Source organism: Rhinoraja longicauda, chromosome 25 (genome assembly GCF_053455715.1).
Source record: "Rhinoraja longicauda isolate Sanriku21f chromosome 25, sRhiLon1.1, whole genome shotgun sequence".
Classification (NCBI taxonomy): domain Eukaryota; kingdom Metazoa; phylum Chordata; class Chondrichthyes; order Rajiformes; family Arhynchobatidae; genus Rhinoraja; species Rhinoraja longicauda.
The window spans coordinates 2261994-2286636 of record NC_135977.1 but is presented as its reverse complement, the minus strand read 5'-3'; the positions used below and the strand labels follow the sequence as shown (position 1 = coordinate 2286636).

The following is a 24643-nucleotide window of genomic DNA, read 5'->3' as shown; positions in this document are numbered from 1 at the left end:
TGCTGGCCTTGACAATGATAGTCACATCTTGAAAAATGAATAAATGTAAAAATTCTGCTCAAAATCCACAAGGAACACCAATATGCTCAGACAATCACCTGCAAACTCCACACCAACAGCACCCAAGGTCAGGATCGAACCTGGGTCTCTGGCACTGAGACAGCAGCACTACCAGCTGCGCCACCATGCCGTCCACCATAGGCATGTACTCAGACAATATTTATGTGCCGAGATAATCATTTGAATTCCCAAGTTACAAGGACTAAGTGCCGGTAAATGGAATAAGTATTGATAGATACTTGATGATTAGTATGGATACTGGAGAATGAAGTGTTCGATTCTGTGCTGGATGACTCCATGAATAATTGAAATAGGTGGTGCACAACTCTCAACAGATGTAATTCAAACACTAAAATGTGAATTTTAAAGAGTGCAGCACAAAGTGAAATTTAATGAAATATTGTTGCCCCCCCCCCTCATCAATGACACCTCTGGTTTCACAGTACATTTGTTTGTTCCCTTCCAAGCCATTTGTTTCATTTACTTTTAAATGCTTTCAGAATTACTGCGAGACAAAGAGAAAATTAAAATTAAACATATGTTTTATAACCTCAGTACCTCATGCACGATGTGTGCAATGACTCCAGAACACCAATGAATGATGTAGCCCAAGTTATATCATTTGTTTTATTATCCGCTCTTATTTAATTCTCAAATGGTCAAATAAAATTCAGGTACGTTATTAATGCTTCATCCTAAAATCATAAAGGTCGCTAATAAGACAGGTATGCATTGGGTTTAATTTTCCAAAATTCTCTAGCATCAGAGAAGCATCTGTTACATTGAAAAATTGTGAATGCATAGTCTTTATTCAAATATGGAAAGTGATAGAACACAGGAAACTACAGGATACTCAGCTTGATATGTTTCATACGAAAAATATCATGGCAAGGCAACTGGAAAGATAACCAAGGTCAATACATTTTGAGAAAGGAAGATCATGTTTGACCAATTTATTGGAGTTCTTTGAAGTTGCAGATGACCCAAGTGCGTATTGTAATTGGCGAAGATGATTATCAAAAATTACAACAGGTTCTTGCTGGGCAAGTGGGCTGAGGAATGGTTGATGTTGGAGCCTCAGCTTTGTAAGTTTTATGTCAATAATTTGGATGGAGGCACCGAAGATAAATTTCCAAAGAGGACAGATGTAGGCTGCAAAGGGATATAGCTGGGTTAAGAGGGTGATTAAAGAACAGGCAAATGCAAAATACAGGAAAATGTAGAACTATCCACCTTGGCAGGAAAAATACAAAAGCATGAAATCTAAATGAAGAGAGATTGTGGTTTGGGTGTTCATAGAAACATAGAAAATAGGAGGCCATTTGGCCCTTCGAGCTAGCACCGCCATTCATTGTGATCATGGCTGATCATCCACAGTAACCCATGCCTGCCTTCTCCCCATATCCCTTGATTCCGTAGCCCCTAGAGCTCTATCTAACTCTCTTTTAAATTCATCCAGTGAATTGGCATATACTGCCCTCTGTGGCAGAGAATTCCATAAATTCCACAATTCAAGTGTATGATTTGCCAAAGGATGGTAGTGCAGGTACAAAGAGTAATTGGGAAAGTGAGGGAACATTTGGAGTGTTATGTACAGTATTGGTTTCCTTCCCAAAGGATGAATGGAAATTCACTGGAAGCAGCAGATAGATTTTAATAGATTTGTACCTGGAATATGTGTAAGAAGGAACTGCAGATGCTGGTTTAAACCGAAGACACAAAAAGCTGGAGTAACTCAGCGGGACAGGCAGCATCTCTGGAGAGAAGGAATGGGTTGTAGCGCGTCGATAAAGGCAAGGAGCCAGGTATTTCGGGAAGGTATATTTTATTGTATCGTGGGTCTCAGACGGGTCTAGTCTGCCGGAATGGCTTGGCGCCCAAACCTTGTCCTTATATACCTGAGTCCAGGACCGCCTCCCGGGACTGGTCCATTCCCGTGCCGAGGGGTCGGTAGTAGTATGGCCCGACCCTTGGGAGCCGCCACAGTACCCCCCCCCCCAGATCCGGAGGCACGAAACGCACTGGTGGTCGCACAACCCGACCAGACCGCGTACGGTAATCGGTCGACAGAGGGGCCGGCGGAGGCACAGTTGGAGGGACAGGCGGTGGGACCCGCAAAGGGGGGCGACCTCGTGGCCGAGGCTGGGCCACCCGCACCGGTTGGTCGATGTCTAAGTGGGCCGGCTTCAGGCGGTCAATTGACACGGCCTCCGGCCGGCCCCCCATGTCCAAAACAAAGGTTGTCTGTCCGTGCTCCAGCACCCGGTACGGGCATTCATACGGCCTCTGGAGTGGCGCCTGGTGGGCGTCACGGCGCAGGAACACAAAGGCGCAGTCCCGGAGGGCCGATGGCACGTAAGGGCGGAATGTCCCATGGCGGGACGTCGGCACGGGTGCGAGCTTGCCAACTCGCTCTCGGAGGCGCTGTAGGGTGGATGAGGACGGTTCCTCTCGCCCCGGCAACGAGGGCACGAACTCCCCGGGCACCGTGAGCGGAGACCCGTAGACGAGCTCCGCTGAGGATGAAGCCAGGTCTTCCTTGGGGGCGGTCCGGATGCCCAGCAAAACCCATGGTAGCTCGTCCATCCAGTCGGGGCCGGCGAGTCGCGCCTTCAGCGCTGCCTTCAGCTGCCGGTGGAACCTCTCCACCAAGCCGTTTGCCTGCGGGTGATAGGCCGTGGTGTGGTGCAGCCGCACGCCCAACAGGTGGGCCATGGCCGACCACAGCTCGGAGGTGAACTGTGGCCCCCGGTCCGATGAGATGACCACCGGCACACCAAAGCGAGCAATCCAGTGCGCGGCCAATGCACGAGCGCATGTGGCTGTAGACGTATCAGCCAGTGGTATGGCCTCCGGCCACCGCGTGAAGCGGTCCACCACCGTGAAGAGGTGGGTGATGCCCCGGGACGGCGGGAGCGGGCCCACAATGTCCACGTGCAGGTGGTCGAAACGGCGGCAGGGTAGACCGATCCCTTGGAGTGGCGCCCGGACGTGGCGTTGAATTTTTGACGTCTGGCACGGAATGCAGGTGCGGGCCCATTGGCCAACCTGCTTGCGCAGACCATGCCACATGAACCGCGCAGCTACCAATGAGATCGTTGCCCGGATGGATGGGTGAGCCAGCCCGTGGACCACGTCGAACACCCTCCTGCGCCACGCGGCCCGGACGATGGGGCGCGGCTGACCTGCCGACACATCGCAAAGTATCGTCGTCGCTCCGGGGCCGAGGGGAACATCCTCAAGGCGGAGGCCAGAGATGGCAGTCCGGTAGGCGGGCATCTCCCCGTCCGTTAGTTGGGCCTCCGCCAGGGCAGAATAATCAATGCCGGGTGCCACTTCTAACACGGCATTGATGGCGGGGCGAGACAATGCGTCGGCCACCCGGTTTTCCTTCCCCTCGATAAAGCGGATGGAGGTGGTGAATTCTGATATGTAGGCCAACTGGTGCTGCTGTCGGGCGGACCATGGGTCGGAGACCTTTGCCAGGGTGAAAGTGAGCGGCTTGTGGTCCGTGTAAGCGGTGAACGGGCGGCCCTCCAGAAAATAGCGGAAGTGACGAACGGCCAGGTACAGGGCGAGGAGCTCGCGGTCGAAAGCGCTGTACTTCTTCTGGGCGTTGTCGAGGTGCCGGCTGAAGAAGGCCAGGGGGCGCCAACCCCCGTCCGTGAGTTGCTCCAGTACGCCACCAACCGCCAACTCTGAGGCGTCCACCGTAAGGGCTGTCGGGGCATCCTCCCGTGGGTGAACAAGCAGCACAGCCCGAGCCAGGGCCTCCTTCGCGCCGTCAAAGGCTGTTACGGCCTCGTTGGTCCACACGACGGTCTTACGCTTACCCACCAGCAGCTCATATAGCGGCCGCATGATGTGGGCCGCGGATGGCAGGAACCGGTGATAAAATGCCACCATGCCGACGAACTCCTGCAGGCCACGCACCGAGGACGGACGGGGAAACCGGCGGATGGCGTCTACTTTGTCCGGCAGGGGAACCGCTCCTTGCGAGGACACACGGTGGCCGAGAAAGTCGATTGTGGCCACGCCAAAGCGGCACTTGGCGAGGTTTATGGCCAACCCGTGTTCGCTGAGCCACTGGAAAAACTGCCGGAGGTGGGCACAGTGCTCCTGCCGCGAGCGGCTGGCTACCAACATGTCGTCAAGGTAGACAAATAGGAAATCCAGCCCGCGACACACGCCGTTCATTAACCGCTGAAATGACTGCGCGGCGTTCTTGAGGCCGAACGGCATCCGTACGAACTCGTAGAGTCCGAACGGCGTGATGATTGCCGTCTTGGGTACATCCTCCGGGTGGACCGGGATCTGGTTGTAACCTCGCACCAGATCCACCTTTGAAAATATCGTGGCCCCAGCCAAATGGGCGTTGAAGTCCTGGATGTGGGGCACGGGGTATCGGTCCTCGGCGGTAGCGACGTTCAGCCGCCGATAATCCCCGCAAGGCCTCCAGCCCCCGTTTGCCTTGGGGACCATGTGGAGTGGAGATGCCCATGGGCTGTTGGAAGGGCGGACGATCCCCAAGGACTCCATCGTGCGGAACTCCTGTCGTGCCAGGCGTAGTTTCTCAGGCGGGAGTCGGCGTGCTCGTGCGTGGAGGGGTGGGCCGGTAGTTGTGATATAATGGTACACCCCATGCTTGGGGGTCGATGACCGGAATTGCGGGGCCATAATATCCGGAAAGTCCGCCAGCACCCGAGCGAAATGGGAGTCCACGGACGACAGCGGGCGTATAATGGGGTCATTCAGCCGCAACGCGATGGGCTCCATCGTGGCGGAGTGGACCAAGCGTTGCTGCCTGACGTCCACGAGGAGAGAATGAGCCCGCAGAAAGTCGGCCCCGAGCAACGGCTGGGAGACGTCGGCGATCGTAAACAGCCACGTAAAATGACTGGCGCCGAAAATGATGTGGACCGTGCGGACGCCATATGTCTGAATAATGCTCCCATTTGCCGCGGTGAGGATGGGCCCCCGCTTCCCAGAACGAATGTCCAGCGGCGAAGGGGGCAGGACGCTCAGCCGCTCCCCGGTATCCACGAGGAAGCGGCTCCCGGACCGCCGATCCCAGGCGAAGAGGCGGTGAATCTGGCCGGCCACCGCAGGGACTATTGGTAGCCGGCCCCGGCGTTTCCCGGAAACGTGCACGGCTGGCGGCATTGTCGGGCTGCCGCACCCCAGCGCTGGTGGTAATAACACCAGTACCTCTTGCTGGTGCTGGCTGGAGCCTGCTGATGTGGGACTGCAGGTGCACGACCCGCAATGGCCACCGGGGGCGATCTCGCAGGCCTCCGGGACGTAGCTGTCACTCCTTCCACAGCTCCCCCGCCCGACCGGAGAAAATCGGGCGCTTGTCGAGTGACGTTTAGCGCACTGACGTCATCACGGCGCGCCGCCCACAGCGCGTCCGCGCGCCTGCCGAGGGCCCGGGTGTCTTCAAAGGAGGCGTCTGTGAGCTGCAGGCGAATGTCGGCCGGCAGCAGGTGCAGGTACGTATACTCGAACATTAGGCACGGTCTGTGCCCGTCGAGTAACGCGACCATCTCCTTCAGGAGGCTAGATGGGCGCCGGTCACCGAGGCCTGGCATGTGGAGGAGCCTTTCGGCCCGCTCCATTCGGGTTAGCCCGTAGGTTTGGAGCAGCAGCTCCTTAAGGGCTTTATATTTATCGTGGGCCGGTGGGTCCTGGAGGAACTCCGTTACCTCTTCGGCCGTGTCCTGGTCAAGGGCTCCCACCAGGTGGAAAAACCGGGTGTTATCCACTGTGATGCCCTGCAGCTGGAACTGGGCCTCCGCTTGGTAAAACCAAACGCGAGCCCGGGTGGTCCAGAAAGTCGGGAGCTTGATTCCTACCGCGTCGACAGCTGGGGCCTGGTCGGCCTGCGAGCCGGACGGGCGGTCGGATTCTGCTTTTCTGTCCATCCTAATGAATGGACCGTCGAGGTCACCAATGTAGCGCGTCGATAAAGGCAAGGAGCCAGGTATTTCGGGAAGGTATATTTTATTGTATCGTGGGTCTCAGACGGGTCTAGTCTGCCGGAATGGCTTGGCGCCCAAACCTTGTCCTTATATACCCGAGTCCAGGACCGCCTCCCGGGACTGGTCCATTCCCGTGCCGAGGGGTCGGTAGTAGTATGGCCCGACCCTTGGGAGCCGCCACAGGGTGACGTTTCGAGTCGAACCTTCTTCAGACTGGTTAGGGATAAGGAAATCAAGAGATATACTGTAGACGGTGATGTAGAGAGATAAAGAACAACGAATGAAAGATATGCAAAAGAGTAACGATGATAAAGGAAACAGGCCATTGTAAGCTGTGTGTAGGATGAAAATGAGAAGCTAGTGCGACTTGGATGGGGGAAGGGATAGAAAGAGAGGGAATACCTGAAGTGAGAGAAATCAAGATTCATACCACTGGGCTGTAAGCTGCCCAAGCGAAATGTGAGATGCTGTTCTTCCAATTTGCGTTTAGCCTCACTCTGACAATGGAGGAGACCGAGGACAGAAAGGTCTGTGTAGAAATGGGAAGGAGAATTAAAGTGTCCAGCAACCGGGAGATCAGGTTGGTTCACGCGGGCTGAGCGAAGGTGTTCCGTGAAACGATCGCTCAGTCTGCGTTTGGTCTCGCCGATGTACGAGTCCACATCTTGAACAACAGATACAGTAGATGAGGTTGGATGAGGTGCAAGTGAACCTTTGCCTAACCTGAAAGGACTTTCGGAGTCCCTGGACAGAGTCGAGGGAGGAGGTACAGCAACAGGTATTGCATCTTCTGCAGTTGCAGGGAAAGGTACCTGGGGAGGAGGGGGTGATTTGGGTGGGAAGGGATGAGTTAACCAGGGAGTTGCGGAGGGAATGGTCTCTGCGGAAGGCGGAAAGTGATGGAGATAGGAAAATATGGCTAGTGGTGGGATCCCATTGGAGGTGGTAGAAATTTGAGGATTATGTGTTGTATGCGACGGCTGATGGGGTGGAAGGTAAGGACTAGGGGGACTGTCTCTGTTGCAACTGGGGGAGGGGGAGCAAGGGCGGAGCTGCCTGGAACAGATGGTTTGTCTTACAAGGAGGGTTGGAGGGGATTGATTTGTATCTGCTGGAATTTAACACAGCCAGAAGAGACAATGAAACTTGCAAGATCCTGAGGCATCTCCAAAGAGTGTATGTAGAGGTGGGATAATCTAGAACTCTGGGTCACCGTTGAAATGATGGGTGACCCATTTAAGAAAGAAGACCGAGTCTCTTCCACAACAGCAGTGGAAGCAGACTTTGAGTTGTTTTAAGGCACAGAAAGATAAGATTCTTGATACACAAGGGTGAAAGTTATTGGATATGTAGGCTAATTTGTAGAGTTAAGACTTAATCAGCTATAATCTAACTAAATGGAAGTATAGGTTCAAGGGGCTAACTGACCAACTCTTGCTCCTGACTCATACATTTTTCCAATTCAAGGATCCTCTATTTATTTTCCAGTAAATGTGTGATTTGTAGTAAATGATACCAAAATGGGATTTCAGCAGTGCAATAGTGTGATGCCCCGTCCCTTAAGAGCATCAATGAATGATGGCAGAATTGTAAGACATAAACGTCCAAATGTTGAACTGTCAATCTCCAAGCAGAAACCAGACACCCTTTCCTTCAAGAATTGATTCAGATAGAAGTTTTTCTCTCACCACTTTTTCTCCTCTCAATATTGGCCAGAGGATGGAGCCTTGAGGTCATTTAAAATGAAAGGATTTTGGCCAGAGGATGGAGCCTTTGGAGCTCTCTTTTCAATGAAGATAAACACAAAAAGCTGGAGTAATTCTTTTCAATGACTCAGCTTCCACCACCCTTTTGAGGAAACTTTAAGGCAGAGGTAGATGAAACAGTGGGTGAATCTATCTGTGTCTTGGGAATACATTAACGCATTACCTTCTGCAACCCAAATATCTAGGTCAACCTTGATTTTACTTAATGATAGCCAATGCAGAATTCCAAACTACAGGAAATTTCTTATTTTAGTATTGTCTCGGATTAGTTATATCGATACAGTACTACATATTCCGATCACCAGAAGAATGTGGTTGTACTATATGGAACATTTACCACCAGTCATATCCTGACGATTGAACACTACCCATTATCCTGACTCTCTGGTTTCCTGTTGCTCAGCAGGTCTCAGAGCCAGATCGATTAATGTACCTTCAATTCTAAGCTTCAACGTCAGCTAAAAATCTCAAGTGTATCAATTCCAGCTAAACCATTGAAATAAAAGTGATAGACTAAGAACTGCCCATTATTTTGGTGACCTCCCCCAAAAATTAAAACTTGTTCACCAGACACAACCAATCCTTCATAAATCCAAGACAGACACAAAGTGCTCGAGCAACTCAGCGGATCAGGGGGCACCCTTGCAGAGTTTGAATCAGGACCCTTCTTCAGACTGTATTTCTCTGCATGAAACCTCTCCATCTATCCATGTTCACCAGGGATACTGCCTTACCCACTGAGCTACAACAACACTTTGTCTTATTTTGTAAACCAGCAACTGCTGTCTCTTGTTTCTTCATAAATCCTTGCTAGCCTCCTCTCATCAATAAAATCTTTCAAATTCCTCACTTGGTTGCACGCATGTTGGCAGAGAAAGTTTTGCCTTCATGTTGTACTCCAGCGACTCCAGCAGAGTTGATAACTCAGTGCTGGATTGCTGGAGGTGACTTTTTTCAAATATCAAGTCGCAGTAAAATCATCCCTCTCAGGTGGGCACGAAAGATTCCACGATATTATTCCAAACAGTGAGGTTGCTTTGCCAATATGCCAACTCTTCTAAAAAAAGGTCATTATTACATCATTGGTTGCAAAGCCGGCAGCTTCATGCGGGGCTTAACATGCTAAGCCCTTTGAATGAATCTCAGACCAGAGAGTACAGATGGAGAACAAGGGGTAGGTTTTGACTGAGGGAAGGGGAAATTTCTTGACTAAAAGTCATAAACTCATGTGATAGAAGAATTAGTCCATTCGGCCCATCAAGTCAACTCAGCCATTCAATCATGCCTGATCTATCTCTCCCTCCTAACCCCATTCTCCTGCCTTCTCCCCATAACCCCTGACACCCATACTAATTAAGAATGTATCTATCTCTGCTTTAAAAATATCCATTGACTTAGCCTCTACAGCCTTCTGTGGCAAAGAATTCCACAGATTCATCACCCTCTGGCTAAAGAAATTCCTTCTCATTCCTAAAGGAACGTGCTTTAATTCTGAGGCTATGACCTCTAGTCCTAGACTCTCCCTCTAGTGGAAACATCCTCTCCACATCCACTCTATCCAAGCCTTTCACTATTTGAATCTTTGGAATTTTCGAAACTGGAGGACTGTGGAAACTCAATAGTTACTTCCCTTCTTAATAGGCATTCGTAACAAGGACAGAATCCCCCTCGCTCTCACCTTCCACCCCATCAGCCAGTGTATCCAACAAATCATCCGCCAACATTTCCGTCACCTCCAACAGGACCCCACCTACTGGCCACATCTTCCCATCCCCTCCCCTTTCTGCGTTTCGTAGAGACCGTTCCCTCCGTAACTTCCTGGTCCAATTGTCCCTTCCTACCCAAACCACCCCATCCCCGGGCACTTTCCCCTGCAACCGCAGGAGATGCAACACCTATCCCTTTACTTCCCCCCTCAACTCCATCCAAGGACCCAAACAGTCTTTCCAGGTGAGACAGAGGTTCACCTGCACCTCCTCCAACCTCATCTATTGTATCCGCTGCTCTAGATGTCAACTCCTTTACATCGGCGAAACCAAACACAGGCTCGGCGATCGTTTCGCTCAACACCTTCGCTCAGTCCACCTTAACCAACCTGATCTCCCGGTGCCGAGCACTTCAAATCCCCCTCCCACTCCCAGTCTGACCTTTCTGTCATGGGCCTCCTCCAGTACCATAGTGAGGCCCACCGGAAATTGGAGGAACAGCACCTCATATTTCGCTTGGGCAGCTTGCAGCCCAGCGGTATGAACATTGACTTCTCCAACTTTAGATAGTTCCTCTGCCCCTCTCTTCCCCTCCCCTTCCCAGTTCTCCCTCTATCTTCCTGTCTCCACCTATATCCTTACTTTGTCCCACCCCCGACATCAGTCTGAAGAAGGGTCTCGACCCGAAACGTCACCCATTCCTTCTCTCCTGAGATGCTGCCTGACCTGCTGAGTTACTCCAGCATTTTGTGAATACCTTCGATTTGTACCAGCATCTGCAGTTATTTTCCTACACTCCCTTCTTAATAGCAATCACCATATGTCAGAGTGTATAAGAAATCATAGGGTGTGAAGGCAGTGCTGAAGAGTGATGCCAATGTGAAGATCAGCCTTCATGCTATTTCAATGAATGACAGAGCAGTTTCAAAATCTGCATCGCCTACTCCTGCACTGATTCTCATATTTGGCACATTTACTATCGTTTTCCTATTAAAATAAAATGTCATTGTTCTTATGCTGATACATATTGCAAATGTATTTTGAAATATATTCATCTTTTTTTTTACCTTGGTATGCTTTTTCCCTTCTGGTTTGATCTTATCATCTGGAAGATGATCTGGGAAGAAGAGCACTTGCCCTTTAAGAGCATGAACTAGCTCTATATCATAAATCTTTTAATGTTTGGGGCGGCACGGTAGCACAGCGGTAGAGTTGCTGCTTTACAGCGAATGCAGCGCCGGAGACTCGGGTTCGATCCTGACTACGGGTGCTGCACTGTAAGGAGTTTGTACGTTCTCCCCGTGACCTGCGTGGGTTTACTCCGAGATCTTCGGTTTCCTCCCACACTCCAAAGACGTACAGGTATGTAGGTTAATTGGCTGGGTAAATGTAAAAATTGTCCCTAGTGGGTGTAGGATAATGTTAATGTACGGGGATCACTGGGCGGCACGGACTGGGCCGAAAAGGCCTGTTTCCGGCTGTATGTATATGATATGATGATATGATGATGAATATTCCCTCCGCTGATCTAACGTTGTATTACCCATCAACAGATTTACCTGTTCACTGTTGACTATCCGACTCATACTCGTGCTTTCTTAGCCTTTACGCTTCTGTTACATTTTCAGATAATTTATCCTGTTTCATTTGCTTTTCCGGTTGTCAGCTTTAACAAGCCCAGGTCCCAAGGTAACTACACAAAAGACACCTAAATGAGTCCATCCACAGAGTACATGCATTGCCAGGAGGTTGGTGGAAGAAAATGAATGCCCACTTACAAATCTATCAACTCATTTCCCTCTGGAACACTTAATTTCTTTTGACATTCTTCCGAGACAGGCTTGGGAATATTTTAAAGCAATTATTCCAGATATACAAGAACAAGAAGTGGTTCTTCAGTATAACACAAATGGGATCTAGTAATGGCGCTTTAGCTCAGCTAATTCAATCTAACACATCTACAAATGAGACCCACAAGGACCACTGCCATCTAAGTCTTCAGCAACCACCTTTCTCCACCCACATCCTCACACACTCACAAATCCCCCGCTCTAACTGCCTATGGACGAAAAGCTAATGCTTCACCTTGCTGAAGTATTTTCCATTTCTTTGGAATATTTCAACCAAGTCAACAGAAATGAGACATTGATTCAGCCAGGTTTTAGATTTTGTCACGATTAGTTCTAAATTGCATTGTTTTAGAGTATATAGTTTATTCCTGTCTTGATTGACAGGTTATCTAATCTACTGAAGCTACCTTGACTTTGAATTAAATCTTAGTAAGCCAAAACATTTTGTATTTTAAATAATTTTTTAAGACACTAAAAAGTCCCATCAAAATGGAGGATACACAGAAGTTTATAGTGCAGAATCTTCCAAGGTATGAGCAAAACAAGCTGGGGCTGGTAGGTCCATGGAAACAATTAAGAATAACTTCATATGCCATTTGTGTTGAAGCATTATGATCTGTTGAGCTTCCCGAGTCTACTCCAGTTGCAACAATACACATTCCATTTCAATATATATTCAGAAAATATACTAAATACTGCAACTTACATTGATCTCGACCTTGAAGCATTATGCAGGCTCAAGCTAGGTTAGTTTAGTTTTAACCATTTTAACAGCTCCAATTCATGTTAGCATTTTGAAAAAATGTATTTTTTGAATCAATATAGTTTGCTTCCGCATGTCTTAAAAGTCTAATTTGGGGAGTTTTAAGGAGGATATTCTGTTTAATACCTTATCTGCAATTAGACTGAGAAGACAATCTGAAAAAGATTGAAGAAGCTGATCGAAGAACAATAAACTCATCTGTTGTTATGAGGTAAAATGTTTCCATTAACAGTTTACCCCTTTTTAAAAGACTTATTGCTGATCTTTACACTAGACTACTATAATTGTGGCAAAGCCAAAATGTTCTCCTTTCAAGCTATGCGAGTTACGTATCCCAAAGGAAGAAAATAGAGCTACGTATGGGACTACCAGAAAACATCCTCGGTTGGTCTACATTACTACCTGCAACATGATAAACGAGGACATTCTGTTAACAACACAGGAAGAGTAAAACCAACCAGCTCACAGACCCTTCAAATATAATTAAACTAATAGTATACTTTATCATTGATATTCATTAAAAAAAAAAATCAAACAGCAGGTGTAGATGAGCGAAAAGAGTCAGCATTGTGACCTGTACGACTCTATAATTGTACAAGCTTAAAATCTGATGACCAGAGGTTCCTAAAAGCTTAATTATATGCTCAAGCAGATTCTTTCCCATCATCACAGCATTGAAATTGCTGGTGATGCTCTGTCTATAGGAAAACTTGGACAAATCAATCCAGACAATTACTATTCCATACGTCTACTCTCAAACTTCAGAATAATAGAAAGTGAGGCTGACATTGCTGCCAGGCAGCATCTGCTCACCTTTTATCAAAGATGCTCAGATTAGATTCAACCTTGCCTTTCCTGGACTCATTATAGATTTCATCCAAAAAGAGCTGAATTGCAGAGGTGGGGTGAGTGACTGCGTTTAACATAAATGCAATATTTACCATGGCACCGGGGCACTAAAAAATGATGTGGTCTGAAATATGATGGCACTCAGTTTTAATCACAGCTCTTCAGACTTGGACAACTTTCAGAGTTCAGCTAGTAAATGACACGTGAGACCAGCAGTGGCAAGTTGCAGCCAACTTACTTCCTCTGGATATTCAGCAGCATTATCATCACTAAATCCTCCACTGATATTTTGGGGTTGGCCTAGTTTCACCACAGACCAGCAACTTAACATCTCAAGTCATACAAATAATGCTGCCGTCATATCAAATCATAAGTTGGGTTCACTTGTAGCTTCTCTTGAAGCTAGTGGCTCACCTCACATCTTCAAACCATGCCACCATTGATAAGGCAGAATTCAAGTATAATCTCTACTTGTCTGGATAATGACACCCAACAATGCTCAAGCAGCTCAACATTATCAGGACAAAGCAATCTATTTGACTGGCACCTCATTCGCTGCACTAAAGTTTTACTCTCTTCAACTCGAGTTGCAGCATCAACCAATTAAAAGATAAACTAATGCAAATTACTGAAGTTTCTTTGACAGCAACTACAAAACCCTTAACTCCCAGGAAGGCAAGGACAGAATGTACATGAATATTTCATCATCTTCAAGTTCTTTTCTAAATTTGTAAATCTGACATTACAATTTGGAAATATATAGGCGTTCCTTCATGCTCAAGATCAAAATCCTGGAACGCTCTATTGAACGGTACCACGGGTGACCTTCACCAACCAAACTGCAAAAATTCAAAGTGATGCTCTACTACTGCCTGAAAGCCAAGTAGGATAGGCACTAAATACAGGTCTTAATACAATACAATACAATATATCTTTATTGTCATTGTACAGGGGTACAACGAGATTGGGAATGCGCCTCCCATACGATGCAATAATTTAATTAGCTAGTCAGTATTTGTTTAAACAACCCAATGAAACAAATTGTAACAGCAAGGAATAAATGAACAACTGAGCCTTTTGCTCAAAATGCAATAACTTATTGAAGTACAGTTGCTCTTGGATCATTCTCCAATTTATTGTAAAAATGATACACATTATAAAAGAGGGAGAGAATTAATGACAAAGATGTATTGATGTGCAAGCACAAGATAAAGCTACAAAAACTTACATTTACTTGCTTCGTCAACAAAACAGATCTCACACTCATCTTTCAAAAGAAGCTTATTTGAACTCATAACAAGGACGACAGCATTATTCTGAAAGATTAATTTTGGGCACAAACGTATACCTAGCCGAGAGACAGAATCACATTTAATTAATTCCTTAAAAAGCATAGCGTGTGTGACGCTCAGAAATCATACTTGGGCTACTTTAGAAAGTTCAAAAACTTAGCTTAAACACCCAAATTCTGGAAGGAATGATGCAATTATCATTTAAAAAAATCAGAAATAGATTCCAAGGCAGGTAGCTGCCCGTGTACCTATTCAAAATACTCTACAAATATGCTGGGTATTGTAATCTTAACCACTTCTGTGATCTTGTTGCATGCAAATTGTTTGCCACATAATGTCTGCACAATGGAAATTACTCATTTCCAAGGCAAATTTATTGCAAGTGTTTTTGAAATGGTGCTCAGAGCCCACAAAAGGCGTAGTATAAATACAAATGTTACTGGTTATTTCTACTCCAAATACACATTTCTAGAAGGTTTAACTATGGGCTTACTCCAGTGTGTAATCTGGGATGAAGCAGCATTTAATATGGCCAGAATACTCATGCACTGAATTATGGATCCATCCATTATTCGGATACTTACTACCCAAGCTACGACATTCTATGTAAAATAGTTTCCCAAGCAAAGAGAGCCAAATTAAAACAGTTATTGCCATATTTGGTAACCACTGTCACGTTTATATATTTCTTTGAAATTGAGCGAAAAGCACTAAAATGGTGTGCAAACTAAAAGCCACAGTATAAAAACAGGCCACCAGGACCACTAGGTCTTTGCTCAGTTTGTTCCTTGTCTTACACTATTCTTCCTAGCATATCTGCACAAACCGATTTCTTTCTGTCTCCTGTCCTTAAAAGGATCGCCAAAAGGATTTCAAGAAGAATAATGTTTAGGCAGGCAAGTTCAGAGGTTGACGGAAAATAAAAGGAAATGGGAAATGGAGATGGGAAATGAAAAAGCCATTGGATGCAAGATATCAGAACAATGCAGCCGACAAAAGATATTTGTGAAATGGAAGCACTTTGCAGAAACTTACACTTTAATTGTTCCCAGCTGTAAAGTAAACTGCCTCACTCATCACTTCAGAAATGGTCCCACTTCAAATAAATGGGCTTTCCATCGAATCATTTCTTATTAATGTGTTTCATGCTCCTGCAGGGCATTTGGTCTGTGTAACATATACTAAAGATTGAGTAAATCAGTTATGTTCTACATTGACCATTTGTATGTGCAACTGCTGGAATTTGCTACATTAGAACTAATCGTCTTGGGGAGGTAAAAGAAACCAAAGACCCCACAGGCATTTTGTAACCCCTTCATTCTGAAAAGCAATGGTTGCAGCCAAGCAATTTGACTCAAAAGAGACAAACCACAAAGCTCACCTTCATTAAAACTTTATCAATATTGTTTGAAAATATAAGTGTGTATTTTGTGCATGGGAACATTGTAAGAGAAAATAACATAAAGGCAGACCAAGATAACAAAATAATCAGAAGTTACAACTCAAGCTTAAAAAAATTAGCAATAATAGTGCTTGATGCCATTGAGTATTCTCTGAGGACTAAAATCAAATCTAACCAAAACTTAACACCAAACTACACACGGAGATACTTGGAAGGTCACCCCATACTTGGTCAAAAAGGTAGGATTGAAAGAGTTTTTAAAGGAGAGGTTTAGGGAAGGGATTTTGAGGGCCCACAGACATTAATGCAAGGGTGGTAAAAGGTACATTTATTACCACTATTAAAACATTGCTACATAAAAGTATCTACCTACTCTAGATTCTTAATTGCAGATAAGTACTAATTTAATTAAAAGCTTTGTTTGAATTCCTGGCAGCACATTACAAAAGTAACGAAGAACGCAATTCCTGTATTTTTAAGAACATATCGCTGACAGTATTTCTGTTGGATTCAAACAGTACAAGTGTTTATCCGATAATACAATGGGAAGCTTCTGACATCAGTAGCTACATACATTTTCAAATTAAACTTATTCCAAGGTCTGAGCATCTCAAATACTGAGGGTTTTTTTCTTGCAATGTATAAAAATATTAAAACTGCTGTAAGAAAGATTCTTAAATTCATGAGTGGAACATCATTGTAAATACTCCAACATTTGGAAACAAACTAGAGAGTTAATGTGAAAATTAGAGCCAGCTGAGCAGGTTTCAAAAACAGATGATAATTGTGGTCAACATACTGCAACAACGCTAAATGCTAAAATAAGCCAGATTATATAATGAGCCACAATCAGCAATTGAAATTCTGATCTTGAAGTTCTGGTAAGGAAAACTGTGCCTTTATAAATTTTGATTACACATTTGTTTCTTCTGAGAAATTAATCAGCAAGGAGGTTTATCTGATCAACTTTGAGAATTTACTGTTTCCACTACTGATGTTAAGTACATTTTTGGTAAATGCAACAATATAAACAAAAACAAACACAAAACAATCTCTCTTAAGATTTGAAATTGTGCTCTGAATAGAAATATAAACATACCTTTACTTGCTGCAGGTGAAAAGAGTTTCTCAGAGCCTACATCTGATGCCTGTGGGAAAAAAAAATATATGTTAAGATAAGTTAAAGTTTAAAATTTATATCCATGCATTTCTTTAAAATCACCAGTAGAGGGAAGTATTTTGCCATCAAAGGGCACAAAATCACAAATAGAACATATATTTTAAAATTATATATGTGATAGAATTATTCATTTGCCTGCTGTCAATGGAAAATGAACCACCTGCCAATCTAATTCTTGGTGGAAAAACAGCTGTGGCAAAAGCCAAGAGTTCATTGAGGATTGAAACAAAAAATATTTTACACTACATGCAAATAAACAAAATATGGTTAGGGAAAGGACAGAATCTGGCTCAATGGAAGCTCCAGCTTTTTGACAAATATGCATCTTCAAACAGCACAGACAAACTGTTGAGTGGAAAGCACCCCACAGGCCATCAGACACAAGCAACCTACAATATAGCCGCAATCTCCTTGCACTGCGGGACATACAATTTGTATTCACTCAGTGAACATTCACATCATCAACTTTGACAGGAAACTGAATTTGCAACTGGCAGACCTCGGATAATATAGAAACTACTTTTGCAAATCTTTTGAAAATGGAAGAACAGCCTATCGACTGGATGTGGCAAACCTGGGTGGAACTGATGCAGCAGCCAGCAACGTTCCAGCAAATTTCTTTGATCCCCTCAGACCTGGCTTACTTTGAGAGTGCCATTTCATCAATTAACCCCATCACTTTGATCTAGTCACCCCTTGGCGCAAGGCGATTGAACTTCCTTCAAGTTTCACATGCCAAGACTTCCCACCAGCCCTAAAACTGACTTGTCGAGCTCAGTAAGCCTTTTGTACTCAAAATTGATTTTCAATGAAAACCATCTGTGGTTGCCGGATTCTCAAGCAACCAAGCTAATATAAGCAACTGCACATTATTTGCTTAATGCTGAGGCGAAGTGGTAGAGGAAAGGATTAACTGCTATGTAAAAATGGCAAAGGACATTACAAGCTCCTGTCCTCTAATCCAAGTGTAAAGTATGACTTTTTTTTGGTCTCTTTATCGTTATTTTAATGGGTGTTGTAAAACGCAAGATTCCCTGAAAGTACACTTTGGACATCAAAGCTATATATTTTTTAAATCACTACAAGTTAATCTGAATATGCACTATCAAATAGATATAACAACATTGAATAGAGAAATGATAATGGTTTGCAGAAAAAATACATACAATACCTCAATTAAAAAAATCAGTATCTCTTTGCGGCTGGAAGATTTCTAGCAAATAGTTCATAATTATGTATTAAGTCTCGAGTCGAAAGGTCTTTAAGCTATAAATCTACGAAGCTTCCCTTCAACTCTTCACTGTTCCACAAACTACACAGAAGCTTTTAAAAAATCTTCAGTCTGTTAAATATTTACATAATTTTGATTATTCAAGTGCTGTACATCAAAATGTTGCTTAGCACTGTTATCAGGCACCATTGATAATGTTTTCTACTTTGATCCAGCAGAGTAATACTAGTAACCAACCTCTCAGCTAAACCATTTACAGTAGCAGCTGCCAGCACAGGGTACAATTACAACATTGCACAGAGTAATTCCAATGTGCTGAGAGGTTCAAAGGATGATGTATTGTAGTTAGTGATACATTCCAACAACTGAAAAGTTGCAAACGTTATGCTTTTGTTAGTTTATTAACTGCTAGTTTAAATTTTTCTACTTCCAAGTCAAATCTAAACAGCAGAATATCCTGTTCCCCAGCATTAATTCCCATCTTCACTTAACTGCATGCAACAAGATCAATTGCAAAGGATAGTTTTAGGTCTTGACAGCTGGATGTGAACTGTAAGCATGACACTTGCAAACAGTCGACGGGTTATGCAACAATAAGTATAGAGATAATCCCACAAATGCATTTACAGTTTATGCACATTATAACTGCATTTTAGACACTAAGATGGAACAATTAAGTTGAAATAATAACTAAATAAAGTTTTATAACATTTCAAAGAGTTAAGAGTCATACAGCACAGAAACAGGCCCTACAGTCCAACTTGCCCATGCCCCTCTAAACCTTTCCTGAGCAAAGGGCTTTCAAATGTTGTTATTGTGCCTGCCTCAGCTACTCCTACTGGCAACTTGTCCATATACCCATCACGGTTTGAACTTAATCTTTCCCTTCTCACCTTAAACTATGTCCTCTAGTCCTCTATTCTCCGACCCTGGGAAAAGGATACCGTGCATTCGACCGATTTATTTCCCTTGATTTTATACACCTTTATAAGATATGTATTCAGCCTCCTGATAAAGGCCAGTGTGCTAAACGCCTTCTTCACCCCCCTATCTATCCGTGACACTACTTTCAGGAAATATATACTTGCATTCCTAAATCACTGTCTTACAAACACCAAGGTAATACTATGGAAGATCAGCCCGATCCAACCGTTGATGACCTTTTGCACTGTCTACAATACCACCCATTTTAGTGTCATCTGCAAACCCACTAATCATGCCTTGTACATTCTCATCCAAATTGTTCATATAGATTTCCAGGGAAATTAGACACTTGGTTCGGAAAAAGAGGGAGATATACAATAAATATAAGCGGCAGGGAGTAAATGAGGTTCTTGAGGAATATAAAGAATGTAAAAGGAATCTTAAAAAGGAAATTAGAAAAGCGAAAAAAAGATATGAGGCTGCTTTGGCAAGTAATGTAAAAGTAAACCCCAAGGGGTTCTACAGATATGTCAATAGCAAAAGGATAGTGAGGGATAAAATTGGTCCATTAGAGAGTCAGAGTGGACAGCTATGTGCTGAGCCGGAAGAAATGGGGGAGATATTAAACAATTTCTTTTCTTCGGTATTTACCGAGGAGAAGGATATTGAATTATGTGAGGTAAGCGAAACAAGTAGAGTAGTGATGGAAATTAGGAGGATTAAAGAAGAGGAGGTACGGACACTTTTGAAGAATATAAAAGTGGATAAGTCTCCAGGTCCTGATAGGATATTCCCTAGGACATTGAGGGAAGTTAGTGCAGAAATAGCAGGGGCTATGACGGAAATATTTCAAACGTCATTAGAAACAGGGATGGTGCCGGAAGATTGGCGCATTGCACATGTTGTGCCTTTGTTTAAAAAAGGTTCTAAAAGTAAACCTAGCAATTATAGACCTATTAGTTTGACGTCTGTGGTGGGAAAATTAATGGAAAAGATACTTAGGGACAATATATATAATTATTTGGATAATCAAGGCCTGATTAGAAACAGTCAACATGGATTTGTGCCTGGAAGGTCATGTTTGACTAATATTCTTGAATTTTTTGAAGAGGTTACCAGGGAAATTGATACGGGCAAGGCTGTGGATGTTGTCTATATGGACTTCAGTAAGGCATTTGACAAGGTTCCACATGGAAGGTTGATTAAGAAGGTTAAATCGTTGGGTATTAATAGTGAGGTTGCAAGATGGATTCAACAATGGCTGAATGGGAGATACCAGAGGGTAACGGTTGACAATTGTATGTCAGGTTGGAGGCCAGTGTCTAGTGGAGTGCCCCAAGGATCTGTGTTGGGTCCACTGTTGTTTGTCATTTACATTAATGATCTGGATGATGGTGTGGCAAATTGGATTAGTAAATATGCAGATGTTACTAAGATAGGTGGAGTAGTTGATAGTGAGGTAGATTTTCAAAGTCTACAGAGACTTGGGCCTTTTGGAAGGGTGGGCTGAAAGATGGCAGATGGAGTTTAATGCTGATAAGTGTGAGGTGCTGCATTTTGGTAGGACAAATCAAAATAGGACGTACAGGGTGAATGGTAGGGAATTGAGGAATGCAGTGGAACAGAGGGATCTGGGAATAACTGTGCATTGTTCCCTGAAGGTGGAATCTCATGTGGATAGGGTGGTGAAGAAGGCGTTTGGTATGCTTGCCTTTATAAATCAGAGCAGCAGTTCTGGTCGCCAAATTATAGGAAGGATGTCGACAAAATGGAGAGGGTACAGAGGAGATTTACTAGAATGTTGCCTGGGTTTCAGCACTTAGGCTACAGAGAGAGGTTGAACAGGTTGGGTCTTTATTCTTTGGAGCGTAGAAGGTTGAGGGGGGACTTGATAGAGGTTTTTTAAATTTTGAGAGGGACGGACAGAGTTGACGTGGGTAGGCTTTTCCCTTTGAGAGTGGGGAAGATTCCAACAAGGGGACATAGCTTCAGAATTGAGGGACAAAGGTTTAGGGGTAACATGAGGGGGAACTTCTTTACTCAGAGGGTTGTGGCTGTATGGAATGGGCTTCCGGTGGAAGTGGTGGAGGCTGGCTCGATTTTATTATTTAAGAGTAAATTGGATAGGTATATGGATAAGAGGGGATTAGAGGGTTATGGTCTGAGTGCAGGTAGATGAGACTAGGTCAGGGAGAATGGTCGGCGTGGACTGGTAGGGCCGGACAGGCCTGTTTCCATGCTGTAGTTGTTATATGTTATTGTTATATAGATGACAAACAGCAATGGGCTAGCACCAAACCCAGAGATACCACATTCTCAATAAGTTCTTCATTGTTTCACAAATACTGCAGGGGAATTAACTTAAGTATTACAGGTTCTTACAAGTATTGTTATAGAAATATAGGAAGTCGGACAGTTGCCATTCAACATGTTCATGACAGACTCTCTTATTCAGACTCTCCCCATATTGCTTGATGCATTGTGTGTAAAATTGTATCAACTTCAAAAATATATTCAGCGATTTGACATTCTCAACCTTATGTCGCAGCAAATTTGACAGGTTCACCATCATCCGAGTGAAGAAATTTCTCATCTCAGTCCTAAGTATCCCGAAACTCTGACAGTCCTAGAACCAAGAGAAACATCCTCGTGGCACCTAGTCCTCTAACCCCATCAGAATCCTGGCAAATAATTTGAGGTGATTGGTTGAAAATCTATCCACCCCTATTTGATCAAGACAATGATGCACATGATCTCAAAAATCTAACCCAGGTCCTGTGACAGCAGGACAGCAGCAAGGGAAAGCATCGGTGGTTAAGGAAAACAGCAGCAGGGACAGAAGGCACATCATCCCAACCCTCCCAAATTCAGCCCAATTGCACCCCATGTCTATGTATCAGTCCGATTTGTGCCTCCAGTGCTTGCAGAAACATTTCTATTGTTCATCTACAGAAACCTCTCCTGATATAGCAAGAGCCTGGCTTTGGTCACTACCATCATTATTTTAAAAATCTGTCGTTTTGCTTAATTGGTACTCTATACATCATAAGCATTCCCTCTCTCCCTGGCACCCGCACAGTGACTGCAGTGTACTATTTACAAAATGGACAACATTGTTGCAAAAGACAAGCTAAAATAAATCATTATACATATTGAAGCTCCACAAAAGACATTACCACTTTAAAAAAAAGGTGAAAGAATGCATTAGTATATTTATGATTCCTTTTACTTAAGGGCCTTATTATACTCCGAAGAGATGTATAGTTGTTTTCATGGCTACCAATCAAGGCTGTGAGGTTTCAGTAACAAAGTCATAACCATATCAATCGTTATGTGTATTTCATCAGGCATTAATTCCATGGATGCAGAGATTACAAGCAATCACGTAGTATAAGAAAATAACTGCAGATGCTGGTACAATCGATCTATTCACAAAATGCTGGAGTAACTCAGCAGGTTAGGCAGCATCTCGGGAGAGAAGGAATGGGTGGCGTTTCGGGTCGAGACCCTTCTTCAGACTGAAGAAGGGTCTCGACCCGAAACGTCACCTATTCCTTCTCTCCCGAGATGTTACAAGCAATCACTGCTGAAATAGAATTAAAGGTGGGAATAATCCCACCAAATAAACCAGGGAGGAATTTCAAGACTGTAGCCTTTTTTCTGTTTCTGATAAAACATTACTTTTCCCTTAATGATTTGTTATATGGACTTGTAATTACTTCTATGCATTTGTTATTTTAGTGGTTCTGAACCTTTCTAAATGGATGCACTATTTGTTACCCTTCAAAATGCCTAATGGTGCTATCAGTTGCTCTTTGGGGAGGTTAACATATATTAAAAAAATAAGACACCCCACACGCTGAGTAGATGCTCATCCTAGGATGGGAACTGCAGTTTGCTGCATATAGAAACATAGAAAATAGGTGCAGGAGTAGGCCCCCACGAGCCAGCACCGCCATTCAATATGATCATAGCTGATCATCCAAAATCAGTATCCCGTCCTGGTTTCTCCCCATACCCCTTGATTTACTTAGCTATTAAGTAAAAACACAGCGCACAACGTTTTACCTAGAATTGCAAAACCCCAAATCTCTTTTAATATGGCTGTCTGAAAGGATTATGAACACAAACACCAACATGCTGAACATTTTATCTTGGTGCAATTGACTCCTGTGAATTTTATTTACGATGATGATTTACTAGGACCATGGTGTACAATTCTCTTAAGTACATAAAACTTAAGGCAATACCATTTCTTTCATGAAAACAAAAAACAAAGCGTTGGAGGAATTCAGCGGGTCAGGCAGCATCTGTAGAGGCAAATAGACAGACGCCGCATCGGGTTCTGCACACTGGGTTTCTCTGTCTTCTGTGAACACATCACATTCATCTCCATTAATGGTATTTTTGTTTAAAGTCCTGTGAAAAATCTAATTGCATCCCCAGCTAGCTCTTTCACCCATGTTAAATCAGGATTATAATACTAAGATTCCATTCAATCACAGCGTGGCAATATTGTACTCTTCTGATGTGCAATCATTTTAACCAAAATAAACAAAACATTACTTCATTGAGAACACTTTTTTTTTTTTTTAAATGGTAGGTACCAATGTAAAAACTTCTTGTTTTGTTCAAAAGTGCAAAGCTGTCATGTAAAAAAGTAATGTGCAAGATTTAAATAGCTAAAGAAATCAATAGACAATAGGTGCAGGAATAGGCCATTCGGCCCTTCAAGCCAGCACCACCATTCAATGTGATCATGGCCGATCATTCACAATCAGTACCCCGTTCCTGCCTTCTCCCCATACCCCCTGACTCCGCTATCATTAAGAGCTCTATCTAACTCTAACTAACTCAGATGTTCTTTCCAATTGTAAAGCCTCCCTTTCTTCAATGTGAACATTCAGCTATGCCAAATCAAAACATTTACCTATTAAAATGGTCCAACACTAATTCACCCTATCGCATTGTGAGTTTGTTCTAATGTCTAAATACTCTGCTTAAAACTGCCTGATTTCCCTCATATTTAGATAGAAACAACAGTGGAGAAGCATTCATTGAGAAGCATCCTCAATTTTACTGAGTTTTATCAAATCAACCCTTTATAGATTGACAACCTTTAATTTTACTCCTTCCACTTGAAAAATTGATGCATCAGCTTTTATGGATTTACTGCAAACGTCCAAGTTGTTTCATTTGTCTTTTTTTGGAAGCAAGCATATTGCTTATCTGTTACTGCAGTGGTTGTAGTACCACTGGGTCATATTTGCCGAGTCTGCTCTATTTATAAACGTTTACTACAATATCTGCACCTTCCGGAAATGGAAACCCTACCCAAAAAGCTGCAGGAAGCCTGACCTGTGAGCATGTCCACATATTAAGCCTCAAGCTACAGACTCCCTCTGGAGAGCCATCAGCTGCAAAGTTTTTCTTCCCTATTCCTTCCATTAGCTATGCTTTATGAATCACCTTCCTCTGAGCTCAATAAAGCTCCCCTAAGGAAAGGGCATTAAAAGCTCTTGAGGTCACAACCCCCTCCCAAGCTACGCTGGGTAAAACAGTTGTAGAAACATACTAAGCAAAAGGAGTTGAGCATGAAGTCTCAGTGCAGTTTAAAAACTCCCCAAGGAGAGTCTGTT

At 44.0% G+C, this 24643-nt stretch overlaps 1 protein-coding gene across 7 annotated transcripts in view; it reads right to left on the bottom strand.

Annotated features, from left to right (window-relative positions):
- The window catches only part of fbrsl1 (fibrosin-like 1), a 441460-nt gene that overhangs the window by 62746 nt on the left and 354071 nt on the right, over positions 1–24643 (bottom strand). For all 7 annotated transcript variants that reach the window (XM_078421922.1, XM_078421925.1, XM_078421924.1 and 4 more), the window contains one exon: positions 16769–16817. In XM_078421922.1, coding sequence (XP_078278048.1) covers positions 16769–16817 — 49 coding nt within the window. The remainder of the gene's footprint in view (positions 1–16768; positions 16818–24643) is intronic.